Genomic DNA, 14393 nt, shown 5'->3' on the forward strand with positions numbered 1-14393 from the left:
ACAGAAGGAAGTAGCCCAATATTTTTCAAATATGAAACGAAAGCTGTCAACCCAGTAACCTATGTCAAGGGAAAATATCAGAAATAAATGGAACATCAAAACAGCCTCATATGAAAGGAAATTAAGATAATTTGACAAAACAGATGGCAAAGAATGTACAAAAGGAATTTTCCAAAGCATTAGGGAAGTAAGCAATTAAAGAAGAAACCTGTGAACATCAAGAAAAAAGAGAACACTGTGAGCAAAAATATGAGTGAATAAAAATAGGCTTTCCATCTCATAGTAGTTTTCTAACTTGTTTGATGGTTGAAGCAAACAAAATCTAACACTGTTGTGTGCAGAGTAAATCTTTAAGATAATTATATTACAAACAGGGGAGGCTAAAGAAATGTAAAGGGATGTAAAGTTTCTATGCTTCACTTTACTGGTTAAATGGTGATGCTTGTAGACTGATAAGTAATGTATATATACTGCAGTACCTAAAGCCACCGCTAAAAAAGCTGGACAAAGAATATACCTGAAAACACTATAGATATATCAGACATTTTGTAGATGTGGATAGATTATTCTAAAACCTATGCAAAATGGCAAAGAAAATAGAATATCTAAAATAACTTTGAAAATCAAGGTTATGTGGTATTGACAGAGTGGTAAACTCATTAAATAAATGGAAAAGAACAGGGAACCCCAATATAGACACCTACAGTTATGCCCAGATGATTTTTGAAAAAAGTATACAAGCAATTAGAGAAAAGATGGACATCTGGCTGGGCGCGGTGGCTCACTCCTGTAATCCCAGCACTTTGGGAGGCCAAGGCGGGTGGATCACGAGGTCAGGAGAGCAGCCTGGCTAACATGGTGAAACCCCGTCTCTACCAAAAATACAAAAAGTTAGCCGGGCGTGGTGGCACGCGCTTGTAGTCTCAGCTACTCGGGAGGCTGGGGCAGAAGAATCACTTGAACCCAGGAAGCACAGGTTGCAATGAGCCGAGATTGCACCACTGTACTCCAGCCTAGGCAACAGAACAAGACTCTGTCTCAAAGAAGAAAGAAAAAAAAGATAGACATCGATAGGCAAAAAGTGGAACTTGATCTAAGTTTCTGACAAAATGCAAAAATAAGTTCAAAATGAATCATGAACTTAAATGTGAAATGTGAAACTATAACACTTTTAGAAAAAATAGAATAAAATCTTTGGAATCTAAAGCTAGGGAAAGAATTATTAGTCTAAACATCAAAAGCATGAACCATGAAAGAAAAAAATGATAAATTAAAAATAATCAAAATAAATGTTGCTCAGCATAAAACTCATGTGAAAAGAATGGAAAAACTACAAAATGGGGGAAAATATTTACAAACCACATAGCCAACAAAAAAGTATCATCTAAAATATATAAATAACTCATAAACTGTAAGTAGGAATGTAAAATGCTACAGTCATTCTGGAAAGCAGATTGTCAGTTTCTTAAAAAAACTAAACATGCCACTAACGTATGACCCAGTGATTGAACTCTTAGACATTTATTACAGAGAATGAAGAATTATGTTTATTCTAGAATCAGTGCACAAATGTTCATGAAAGCTTCATTCATAATAGCCAAACATTAGAAATGGCCCTGATGACTTTCAACAAGTGAATACAGATACTGTGGCTTATTCATATCATAGATACTACTCAGCAGAAAAGAGAACAGACTAGTCACACATGAAACAACCTGAATGAATCTCCAGAGAATTCTATTGAATGGAAAGGGTCAGTCCCTAAAGGAAATGCCCTGTATAATTCCATTATATAAGTTTCTTAAAGTTTCTTTATAAAGAAGTTATAAAGTTTCTTGAAAAGTTTCTTAAAGGTTCTATTTAAGTTTCTTAAAGTGACAAAGCTATGGAAGTAGAAAATAAATTAGTGGTTGGAGGTGATTAAGAAAGGAGTGGGAAAGAAGGGAAGTGTGCACAGTTATGCAAAAAAGCAACATGAGGGATCAATGGAATGAGGGAAATGTTCTGTATCTTGACCGCATCGTTGTCTATACCCTGGTTGTGAGACTGTAGTATACTTTTCCAAGATGTAATCATTAGGGAAAACTAGGTAAAGAGTACACTTGATCCTTCTGTATTACTTCGTACAACTTCATGTGAATCTACAGTTATCTCCAAATAAAAACGTTTAATTAAAAATTCACAAGCACAAATGCATATTTCTTCCTTCATTCATAAATATTTGTTATCTCCTCTAGAAACGCACACAGGTAAAAGTAAATCACTTAAAATTTCACAACCTCAAGGCTTCTATTAACAATTTTGGGACTTTTTAAATGTGTGTGTGTGTATATATATATAATATATATAATGTATAAATGTATATATGCATATATAAATTTATATTTAATATATAATACATATAAATGTGTGTGCATATAGAGAGAGAAGAATGCTTTTTGCCTATAGAAACAGATTCACAGTGACTATGGGCTGAACTGTGCTTCCCTGCAAAATTTACATGTTGAAGCCTTAACTCCCAATATGACTGTGCTTGGAAATATGACCATTAAGGAGATAATTTAGGTTAAATAAGGTCATAAGGGTAGGTTACTAATTTTATAGAATTTGTGGCCTAGATCTCTCTCTCTCTCTCTCTCTCTCCCCCAGCCCCCAACCCAGTCCCCATGCGCATACAAAGGATGGCCATGTGAGGACACAGTGAGAAGATGACCATCCATAAGCCAGGAAAAGAGGCCCTCGCCATCCTGACCATGCTGGCATCCTGAGGTCAGAATTCCAACCTCCAGAACTGTGAGAAAGTAAATTTCTGTTTTTTGAGCCACCCAGTCTAAGGTATTTTGTTATGGCAAACAGAGTACATGAAGACAACAACATTCATTTTTTCATTCAAGAAATATTTTTATGCATCTAGCCTGAGAGACAGCATATTAAAGTATTCACTCTATACTTATCACTTAACGTATACTAAATCTCCCCATGGAAAAATATGTTTTACATGATAATTTTAATGGATTAATAGAATTCATAGACTTTCCATATTCTTTACTTTTATCACATTTGTGTTAAAAGTGTTCTAAAGATTAGAAAGTTATAAAGATCATTTTTAAATAAATTAGAAAGTTATTAAGGTCTGATTATAATTTGAATAACTATTCAGGCCCAAGAATACTTAAAATGTACTGAAATCAATATTGGACATCATAATCTGAATATTGAATGATGCCTCTTGAATTCAGAGAAATGTGAAAGACAATAAAACATTCGATTTCCGGCAGCCTCTCAGAATTTAGTAGATAATGGACTTCTTTATAATATACTTGATTGCAACATCCATCATGTAAAAGGTACTGGATATATGCAGTTCTATTTATTCAATTGACTGATCTGTTAAAATTAAAGTCTGGAGAAGTCTTAGGCTAACAGTCAGGTACTCTGCTTCTTGTGTATGATTTATCCAGCTATTGATAGACCCAACATCCCATGTATTTGAGGCATGCAAGACAGAATAGAAAAATCACTGCTGTCAGGAGAACTTTCTTCACATCTCTTTTTAAGACAATTACCCATCTTATTGGCTCTCAATCAAGGCAGTCCCATTCCTTCTATGACTTTGGAAAATGTTGGAAGCATATTTTTGCTTGATAGGAGTGGGGTAAGGTGGGGCTGATAGCTATGTAGTCTAGTGGTAAAGAACCAGGAATCGGGATACCCTGCAATACATGGGGCAGTTCTGTACAATGACTTGCCTGAGACTCTGCCCAGGTTTCAAATGTCCTACAAGATATTCTCAAAGGTGAAAACTTACTTATAATTATCTGATCCTGGAATTTAATCCCATTTTACATATATACAAAAGTATTTCAGGAGATTTAATATACATTTATTATTTTTCAGAGACCATAACTTCTATGTAAATTGAGAGATGACTTTACCTCATTTTGTATACATTTTCAAGAACTCATCATCAGTTTTGAAAATCCTATCACCCAAGGCAGCACTAGTCTCAGTATTTTATGGCACTAAATATTTCCTTTTGACTGTGTGTGTGTGTGTGCGCCATAAGAAGATAAAATATCTCATTTCCTCGTGATTGTTCTTGTAATTAAAACTAGCTTATTTATTTAACTTGCTCTCCTATTCTCACTTAAAAGAGTTCATGTAATCAGAGTGTGTTTATTTAGGAGTTAAATTAGTCATAAAAATCCTTTTCATTCTAAAGATAAGTCATAAGATTTAAGATTTCTTCTCAGGAATATATTCTGAAAACAATTTTGGACTAAGTTTTTAAAAGAATGTCAGTGGTAAGGAACATGAGCAATTGCAATTTCTAGGAACATAAATATCTCTTTTGGAAAGGTATCATGCAGGTAGCAGATACTTTCCACGAAATGATTAACACTTACAGGGTAACTGCAGGGAGATAGGTTATAATCATGCTGTCTTAGCCCCTGTCAGCATCAGTTAATGTTTCAGTTACTGGAACAACAGAGATGATAGATACAAAACAGAAAAAATAAAAAAGAAACATTACAGAATTATTCTCTGGATTTTTTTTTTGCCTTAATAACTACATTTTCCCCAAACATTCAGTTTCATATCACTGAATAAAGAATGCATTCCTCGATATTTAGGTAGAACCACTACATAAGCTACTGTGGTATTAAAATCAGAAAAACCCAGCCAATCATATTATTTTTATCAATGCAAGTCAAAATTAAACTGTGCAGACTTGTATTTTATTGTGACCACTCTCTAAGATAAAATAGAATAATAAAACTTAACACTAAGTTTGATAGAAAAAACTAATGGGCTTATTAAACTTCAGATTTAAAACATTGAAAGATAAAAATGTATATTAAAAAACACATTTTGGTTTATTTTTGCTGTTTGAAAGGATCTGTTTCTCTGGTCTACTGATAAGCAATGGGTTATATAATATTTCTATGATAAACTAAGTGAGTTGTCAATAGTGTATCAGCATTTTTCAAATCTCTACAAACACATGCCCATGACACACCATGTTAATTGTTTTTTTTTGTTTTGTTTTGTTTTGTTTTGTTTTGTTTTGTTTTGTTTTTTGAGACAGAGTCTCGCTCCATTGCCAGGCTGGAGTATAGTGACATGATGTCGGCTCACTGCAACCTCCACCTCCTGGGTTCAGGCGATAGTCCTGCCTCAGCCTCCCGAGTAGCTGGGACTACAGGCATGTGCCACCATGCCCAGCTAATTTTTTGTATTTTTAGTAGGAAGGGGGTTTCAGTATGTTCGTCAGGCTGGTCTCGAACTCCCGACCTCAGGTGATTTGCCTGCCTCGGCCTCCCAAAGTGCTGGGATTACAGGCAGGATCCACTGCACCTGGCCCATGTTAAAAAATTAAAACAAACAAACAAAAAACAAACAAACAAACAAAATCTGTTTTCTGATCAGAACAAAGCTACATACTGTTTTCCATTCAGAATATTCATAATGTTCATGAGCATATTAAAAGCTTTAAGATGTAATTCAATGACTAAGCCTATCAGACTTTGTTTAAACACAGTTTTGAAAATTTACTTGACTACGGTCTAATTCCTATAGATACTCAAAAGAAGGCATACTTTTCAAACAGGCTTTGGAAGACCCATGGCATCATACTGCGTTCGAGGGCACACAAGGTCTAAATTTACAAGAATCTCTCCAACACTTTAAAATCTATGAACTTAAATATAGGTTACTTCTTTCTCATTAAAGATACCCTGTATCTAATATTCCAGATTAAGACGTCTAGCTTCTTTCTAATCTGTTCACTTCCCTGGGGATATCTGATCTCCCTACTCTTGAGATTGCCTTCTGCTATTACCTGCTTTATTCAAAGTTAGAAAATATGCAATTATGCAAAAGAAATGTTCCCTTCTGTAACTGTCACTTTTCTAGCACTCCTTTTTATTGCATTGCTTCAGCATTTTTTCACATTATACAATGAACAACGTTTTGCATTTCTTCTTATATTTCTTGGTGAGTATTTTAAGTCTTTTATAGAATCCTTCAGTCTTCATAACTATACTTTCTATTTCCTAAATAGCATTCTTTCTACACCTATAGTTTTTAACCTGTCACACATTTCTGCAGTGCCTTTCACAGTGTACTCCAAAATATAAAAATGCAACTTATTCTGTGGATTTGCAGATCTACTTAAAAATAAAATATAAATTGAATATATATATATATATGAAAGATTATATTCGCATGGTTGCCCAAAGAGAATGAAATGAGGAGTGAAAAAAATAGGAGTAATATTTTGTTATAGCAATTTGAGTGGACTACAACAATTGACAATGCTTTCATTTCATGTAGTAAGTGGAAGTCACCTGGTTGCTGTGAACACTGGCATGTGTTAGATTATCTGTTTTTTTCAAGGCTACCTAACAATAACAGTTGGATTTCAAGGCAAATCTAGGTACAAACACACAAATGATGGTGCTGTTTATAAAGGTCCCTTGTATAAAAGAACAGCCTGTGTATGAATTTTTGGCTTTTCAGAACAAGGAAAGATTGAGAACTAAAATATTGAGAATTATCATTAAAATGTCAAGGATTTAATTTCATATTGTTAACTATCTTTGAGTATATGTTTTACTTCCTCAACTAGATATGGGGACAAAGAACGTTTATTTTACCTTTTTGAATTAACAATGACTTCTGCTAATTTCCACAAAATTACAGAACATCACAATTATGTTGATTTTAGCTGTCATTTGTTTTTATACCTACATTAATTATAAAGTATAAGAGCTTTGATTCCCACTATTATGCATTATGCCATGTAATAAACAAAACAAGAACATGGGCCCCCTGAACCTAAAATAAAATTATATTTTTTAAAAAGCATAAGGAATTTAAATGACTTGGTAATGTTCATGCAATTAGTCAATACCAAATGTAAGGATTAAATTTAACATTGCTTTAAAACTATAATTTTTAAAGAAGTAAATAAACATCCAACTTTTATTCTAGTATTTATTTTGTAAAATTATCTTTAATAATAATTACAGAATATGAATTTCATAAATATTAATTTCTGAGATGAATAATAAGTATTTAGACTTTCCTTTTCCTGATTGCACCATTTGTCACACAGCTAAGCAATGGGTATATCTAAACACGAAAGTGAAAAGAATACTAAAAACAAAGAGAAAAGTCTTATATAACATAGGCCAGAGTAGAGATGCTGTAATATCTGTCTAAGCCTTCAGAATATCTATTAAACAGTTTTAGACACAAAGCTATAATAAAGGTCCTTACAATGGTGTGAGGATGCATAGTGATCTTTCTCTTTTAAAAGAGCTTTGATGACCCCAGCTTCAAATGATTAGCTTGTCTTGACATAATGGAGAAGCCTATGTAAAGAGTATTTCAAAAAGATTATGCAGAAGCTCTACGTCTCTATCAGAGAGCAGTTTTAAAGGGGATAATGTGTCACTTAGAGTTGGATGCTCTTCTCCATTGTCTTCCCTGTCGATTTTACTAAGGTTCTTAAAATGTATGTCAAAGTAATGTGATGTGTGCTGACAAGTTGAGTAAATCTACTTGGTTTACTACGTGCATCAGCAGAACTTCAAATTTTACTAGGCATAGTTTCATATTCAGTAATGAATTGAAATATTTACTGTGCAAAGTGTTTATGGATAACATATTAAAGATATGCGAGGAAGAAGGAGAGAACAAATGTATTGCTAATTGCAAGGCATGAGGAAGTGGCCAGGTTGTGTACACTTAGTTTAGTCCTTTGTAAGTATTTTCAAATTTAGCATGATGGTGTGCACAGGTGCTGAAGTGAGATCACCAGGGGTAGAATCACCTTCCTACTACATACGTGGCGAGGTGTTCCCAAACAAGCACTAAACTTCTTTGTGCCTCATTTTCTTCATCTGTAAATGGGGATCATCATAAGAATGCCTACCACGGGGAGGGCTATAAAAACATGAAACATAAAGTGCTTAGCACAGTATCTAGAACACAATTATCAATCAGTGACTTAGCTAGTAGGGTGGTTAGTAAATGGATACAGTCCGAAGTCTTAATAAATCTGTACAAAGTCTTCAAAACAGTCCATAAATAGTCCCTAAATTAACTTTTACAAAATAAAGAATTTTACAAATGTATTGCTCATTTTATTAACAAAAATATTAACTTTTTAAAAATTAATTTGAATCCATATGAGGATAAAGATGAGGTAATCTGGATGCATGTAAGAATACAGTAGACTTTGAAATAGTTTTCTAACTTTGGGGGCCAATCAGAAATCATCCTTCCTTGGGCAGGGATGGAAAATGATGAGTTGCAATTAAACAAAGCACATATTTTAAATGTCAGAACAAATCCTTTAAATTACGTTAGTGGTATCTTATTACTGGACCACTTACTGTAGCTGTAATTACCATACATAAGAATAAATGGGTGGGGAAGTGCAAAATAGGTATAAACAAAAATCATTGAGGAGAATAAAGAGTTATAAACTCATTTTTTTTTAGTATCATGACAGAATAAAAAATAACACCACATTCAGGACAATGATTTACCTGTCTCTTCAAAAGCATTATATACTAGGTTTATTTAGAATTTCTATGCTGTATTCTGAGTCACATACTTTTGCACTATAATCTTCATAATTACCCTGAAAGAGAATTTGCATATCAGAAAACTAAAGTTTATAAAGGTTAAATAATTTGCCTAAGGTCAATTCAATCTCCAACTGAATTAAACAGTGTGCTTAGCCATATAGAATTTGTTCCATATGTATAGAATTTGCTGATTTGTTGTCTATTTCTGTAAATAAAACTTTATTTGAGTACTGTCAGGCCTATTTATTTACATATTCTCTATGTCTGCATTAGTGCCATGAAACACTGTAGTTGTAACAGAGATCATATGGTCCATGAGGCTTCAAATATTTACTATCTGGCCCTTTAAGAAAAAAAATGTATTACATTCTAGACCTTCTTCAATGCAGTAGAGGTGTGAGGAGCCTGAGGATCATTTTGTCCATCAGGCCTGTATAGTGGTAGAGACATGGGTCCAGATTTCTCTAGTGGTGTAGCCACCCAGATCTAACCACTGAGTTTCCCAGTTGCCAAGGCTACTCCTCACAGGACAAGGGGGTGTCCTAGCATCTCACTATTCTTCAGGCCCTAAATACCTGCTGTAAGTGCTCTCAAGGGATAGCATAGCAACTCTTCCACTAACATTCATTTTGAACCCAGATAAAAGAGAGTCCAGTGATTAGAATAGACTTGACCCATTCTCCTCTCTTCAGAGCTTCTTAGGTTGCTTTAAGGACACAAACACAGAGGATCATTTCTTTCTTTTCTAATTTTCTTTTATCCTGGGGCAACTAATCAATTTTATTTCACATTTTTAAAAGCTATACATAACAAAGAAGCATATTCAAATCACTCTAACCATTCCAGTTCAATTAATAACTAGAAGGAAATTAGTTATTGCTGCTCCAGAAAAAGTTTATGGGTTGAGCTGTCTCTATGGTAGCAAATACATTTGAAAGAAGTTTTCAAAATACTGTGCACAATTTTCTTTTGTGTGTGATAGATTAGGTATTCAACTGGATTGTTTCAATCAATAGGCTATTTTGAAATTCCCTGATATGCACATTTTAGGAGAGTATAAATCATATGTGTTTTAAATATATCATTGCATAACTCTATAACCAAGAAATTCTTCATTAACTTACATGTCTCTGGGATCCATCATATTCACACCTTTCAATTTTTCCTAGACTGCCATCTGAGAAATACAACTTCTCTGCACGGTAGTCGATAGTGAGTCCGTTTGGAGTGAGTATGTCTGTACTGACCACTACTTGAGCATTCTTCCCAGTCAGAGTAGATCTCATGATACTTGGATGCTGTTCATTCCAGTTGGTCCAAAACATTAAACTAATGAAAATGAAAATTGTAACTATAAGTCAAACTTCTCATCAAGAGTAAAAATACTAATAGAAACATGTCAATAGCAAGCTATTTAAAAAGAAGCAGAATTATTTACCTCATATTCTATGACACTTAACAAAGTCTAGGTAATAAAAGGAGATATGCATATAATATTTGCATGTTAATTTTACCCGGGTTCTTAAATGAAACCTAGAACCTACTTCTAAAAAAATGATTTACTGGGTATTCCTTCAAATAATTTAGTTAAATTGTCAGTTGCATGAGGATTTATTTTAATCAAGAACAAAACAGTGATCTTAAGTTTGTTTTCCACAAACTGCAAATATACTCTAACTTATTACCACATTTCAGCTGATCCAGTATAATCATTCTTATCCTAAGTATAATTATCTGCTTCAATTGATGAAAATAAAAATCTTCCCCCTCTAATTTTCCTTTTTAAATTCTACATTCTCTTTTGTATTTGTTTTGGAGAAAGGAAATTACTAAACTCCTGTTTTTTACATTTCTCTTTTTCTCTCTTAGCTTGATTTTTCTTTTTTTTTTTTTTTTTTTTTTTTTTTTTTTGAGACGGAGTCTCGCTCTGTCACCCAGGCTGGAGTGCAGTGGCCCCATCTCAGCTCACTGCAAGCTCCGCCTCCCAGGTTCACGCCATTCTCCTGCCTCAGCCTCCTGAGTAGCTGGGACTACAGGTGCCCGCCTCGCCCGGCTAGTTTTTTTGTATTTTTTAGTAGAGACGGGGTTTCACCGTGCTAGCCAGGATGGTCTCGATCTCCTGACCTCGTGATCCACCCGTCTCGGCCTCCCAAAGTGCTGGGATTACAGGCTTGAGCCACCGCGCCGGGCCAGTGTGATTTTTCTATAAATTACAATATCATTTCTAAAACTCTAGGGGTGACTCTTAAATTCTTCAGCATAGTATCTGTTCTCTATGGATTCCTAGGTATAATCATTTAAAAGCAGTTTAGCATTACAGCCAACAAAGTTATTCAATAGATGGTTTTGAGTGTTTTGTGACACTTATTACCAAAATTGCCAAATAATTGTCAAATTAACAACAAAAATGTTTGTATTCAATTTTCATTGTTGGTAATTTTACTTATAAATTGTGATTTTTAATATAAAAATAGTGAATTAAAACATTTTAAAAGTTATGCATAGAATGTAAAGTATTAAACCTATAATTTATTTACAATATTTTCCTAGATTGTAGGTTTTATAACAAGAGAATTTTAGAGGTGTTAGTAGTGTTCCTTTCATTCCACCCTCCCCACTTCATTTCACAGGTGAGAAAACAGAATGGTCCAGAGAGCTTAAGTAATTAAAGTTTTCACAAATAATTAGTAACTGAACCAAATTTTAAACTTAGAGAGCCTAACTTTGATTTGCAATTTAGGATTTTATTTTAAAATATCTGTTAATCTATTAACATACAATGGTGTTTTGAAGGTGTCATTTACATATATGATAAATTGTCTTTTCATACTTTAATTACAAATAATTATCAAATTGAAATTTTTACATGTTTAATTTTAATTTACAGTTCACCATATGCAAGGTGAAAAGTGTAAATGTTAGCCTATGTAATAAATAATTACAGGATAAAGCACTTACTAATTAAAACTCATCGTACATAAATCATGAGTGACCGCTTCATTTTTATTTCAAAACTGACTTATAAATTCCTTCGCCCAACTCTTTTATTCCTACTGTGTGACATTTATTATTGTCCTGAGATTCTTTTGGTGATGTGTTGAGATAAATGCAGCTGAGCCAGCAAACCATATCCTGATAGGACAGTGGTGGGAGCAGTCTCCTCAGCTCCATCATGAGTCATTGCATTGCTCAACCTTCAGAATTTTCACATATAAGATGATGTTCAATTAAGTGAATTAAATCTGACCTCACTTTTAGCTCTACAGAAAGGTTCAGATTTACAGCTATTTTCACACTGACCAATTCATGTTACTTAGTCCTTTCTTCTGATAAGTGGTCAGGGTCAGTGATTATCTGTCATTGCTTTTTATTCTTCAACCTTTTTTTTTTTTTCTTTTAAAATCTCACCTAAAAAGAACTCTTCTAGTTTTGCTCAAGGAAGGCCAGATTGGTCTGATTTTTGTTTATTTGTTTCATTTAAAAATAAAAAGCATTTTCTTATAGTTAACAAACAACTTTACCATATTGTATATGAGAGTGAAAGTTGATAGATATTCTTTGTCCCTTACCTGTGCTTTGTTCTTCAGGTGTTTTTTTGTTTTTTTGGTTTTTTGGTTTTTTGGGTTTTTTTTTTGGTAACTGCTTTAAGACATCCCCCAAAACACAAATTTTTTCTTTGTTTTTATTCACTGAGTATATTTTATATCCAGAATATTTTCTTTTGTTGTGATTTTTTTACAAACATTATTTTAGCTGTCTGTACAATATATCATCAAACAGCTGTAGAACACTTAGACTATTATCAAGTACCTAGTGATGAAAAGACAGCTGCACACAAATATTTTTGTATTGCTGCAGTTTGCTTTCTTTTGTATTTCAATTTGGGAGATCTCCAGATGCTATAATTACTTGATTAAAATGGAAAAAAAAAAAAAAAAAAAAACTCTTAGTCTTCCGTGTATCTTGTTTTTTTAAAATTTATGATTCCAATCAGCTATGCATTAATGTCTTCTTCATAGGCCTTTTCCAGCATAGTATTGTCTCTTTCCATTTTGCCTTTAATTATTTAAATTTGTTTTTACTGGATTTCTCAGAGAGATGAAGCCTGGCATTTAAAGGGTCCAGATTTTAATTTTTCACATTTATGATGCTCTTACATAAAAAAAGTTTTATGAATTGTGAAAATAAAACTTCAAAGAAAAACTTTATTTTAAAATTAATTCTTCTTAAAATTAACAGAACTCTGATATTCTTTTGACTTATAACTATAATGAAGAAATAAAACTACACTGTTTCTTACTTTTGACATTCATCCAAGGCTAGCACATGTGGGTGGTCATCCTCTGACATGGTGATGACAGCTTCCCTGTCAAATGCTCCAGGTCGAGTCTGGTCCACAGTGTGTCTGGTGATGGATGAGGTGGTGGAGCTTGTCCAGTACAGTGTATCCCAGGCTCTGTGATAGGCAAGTCCTTCCACAGAACCCACATCTAGTGGGGGAAGAAAAAGAAAAAAATATATATTTTTATTTAAAAAAAAATGACTTCTGGACAGAAAAAGCATTAAGATATACATGTATAGCTGTTATTTCATCAACCACTTCTCCACAAAATCTCCTAAATAAAAATGTAGTCACTGTGATACCTACAATTGATAGCTGATTATACATATATAAAGGGAGCAATTTTTGCAAAAATGTCATTATATTTATTCTCATAAATAAAATAAAATTAAATAATTGTCTTTCATTTTGGAAAATGGTGGCTCTCTATCTTTCCTGTATCTTAATAAATTTTCAAAAGTATCCAACGTGTAACAATTTAGAGATGCTTTTGAAAATCTTATGTCAGCAATATCACTTTGGTACAATCATCATGAGTATTCCCTTGATACTATAGATCTGGAGATGTCCAGGAAAAGCAAACACATGGAAAATTACAACAGTATGAGAAATCCAAAATCTAACTCCTTACTTGAAACTATCAAACAATGGTAGATAATGTTTTAATAGGTTAATGTGGCAATTTATTTGCTTCTATTCAACTAATGAGATAAAAAACAAAACAAGAGAAAAAGAAATTAATTGCCAGCTAAAGCATGCTTTAAATGTCAGACAAAGATAAATGGTGATACACGGATCCTAACACATAAAAGTGACAAGGTGAAAAACAAAAGTAATTATTTCTTAAAATTGTATTCCCAATCTCTAGGGTACATAAAGTAGCTGTTTTATTTTTCATAGACATGCTTTGAGTGCATCTTTAAGTGTAATCAAATTATTACACTTTTCCTACATGTTATTTGTTTTCCTCAGAATTATTATTCTGAGCATGTTCAATTTAACAAAGAATATATACACCTTTTGCAGTCATACCAAGAAATTAACATTATTAAGACAGAGCATTTCCCGTTTTCCTCTCAAAGAATCTCTAAAAGGAATTATTCAGCTGCTATAAAATTAGGCATCTAAAAAGAGCTGTTTCCAGGTTTAAGATGAGTTAATACTTATTTTGGGGGGATCAATAGGATTTTGCGGGAGGGCAAGACAATAATTAAAGCTTTTGAACAATATTTTTCATTTTTTTGTTATTTGTTTCTTTTTTACATACAACATGAAATATCCAATAAGAATGCAATTAATGGCTATCATTTTTAGTTACCATATGCTAGAAATGATGCAAACTGTTTTTCATACATCGTTTTATTTTATGTATAAATCTATTCTGTGAAGCTTATGTCATAATTTTCCATTTCCCAAGAAGAAAGCTGAAACGTATAGTCACAGGGCTG

General features: G+C 33.1%; 1 protein-coding gene across 4 annotated transcripts in view; it reads right to left on the minus strand.

Moving 5' to 3' along the window:
* The window catches only part of LRP1B (LDL receptor related protein 1B), a 1954889-nt gene that overhangs the window by 368755 nt on the left and 1571741 nt on the right, over positions 1 to 14393 (minus strand). For all 4 annotated transcript variants that reach the window (XR_012421093.1, XM_005573071.4, XM_015433154.3 and 1 more), the window contains 2 exons: positions 12904 to 13093; positions 9728 to 9932 (listed from right to left, as the gene is read on the minus strand). Coding sequence is in view for 3 of the 4 variants with exons in the window: in XM_005573071.4 (XP_005573128.4) it covers positions 9728 to 9932; positions 12904 to 13093 (395 nt within the window). In the remaining variant the exon portion in view is untranslated. The remainder of the gene's footprint in view (positions 1 to 9727; positions 9933 to 12903; positions 13094 to 14393) is intronic.

This window comes from Macaca fascicularis, chromosome 12 (genome assembly GCF_037993035.2).
Source record: "Macaca fascicularis isolate 582-1 chromosome 12, T2T-MFA8v1.1".
Taxonomy (NCBI): Eukaryota; Metazoa; Chordata; class Mammalia; order Primates; family Cercopithecidae; genus Macaca; species Macaca fascicularis.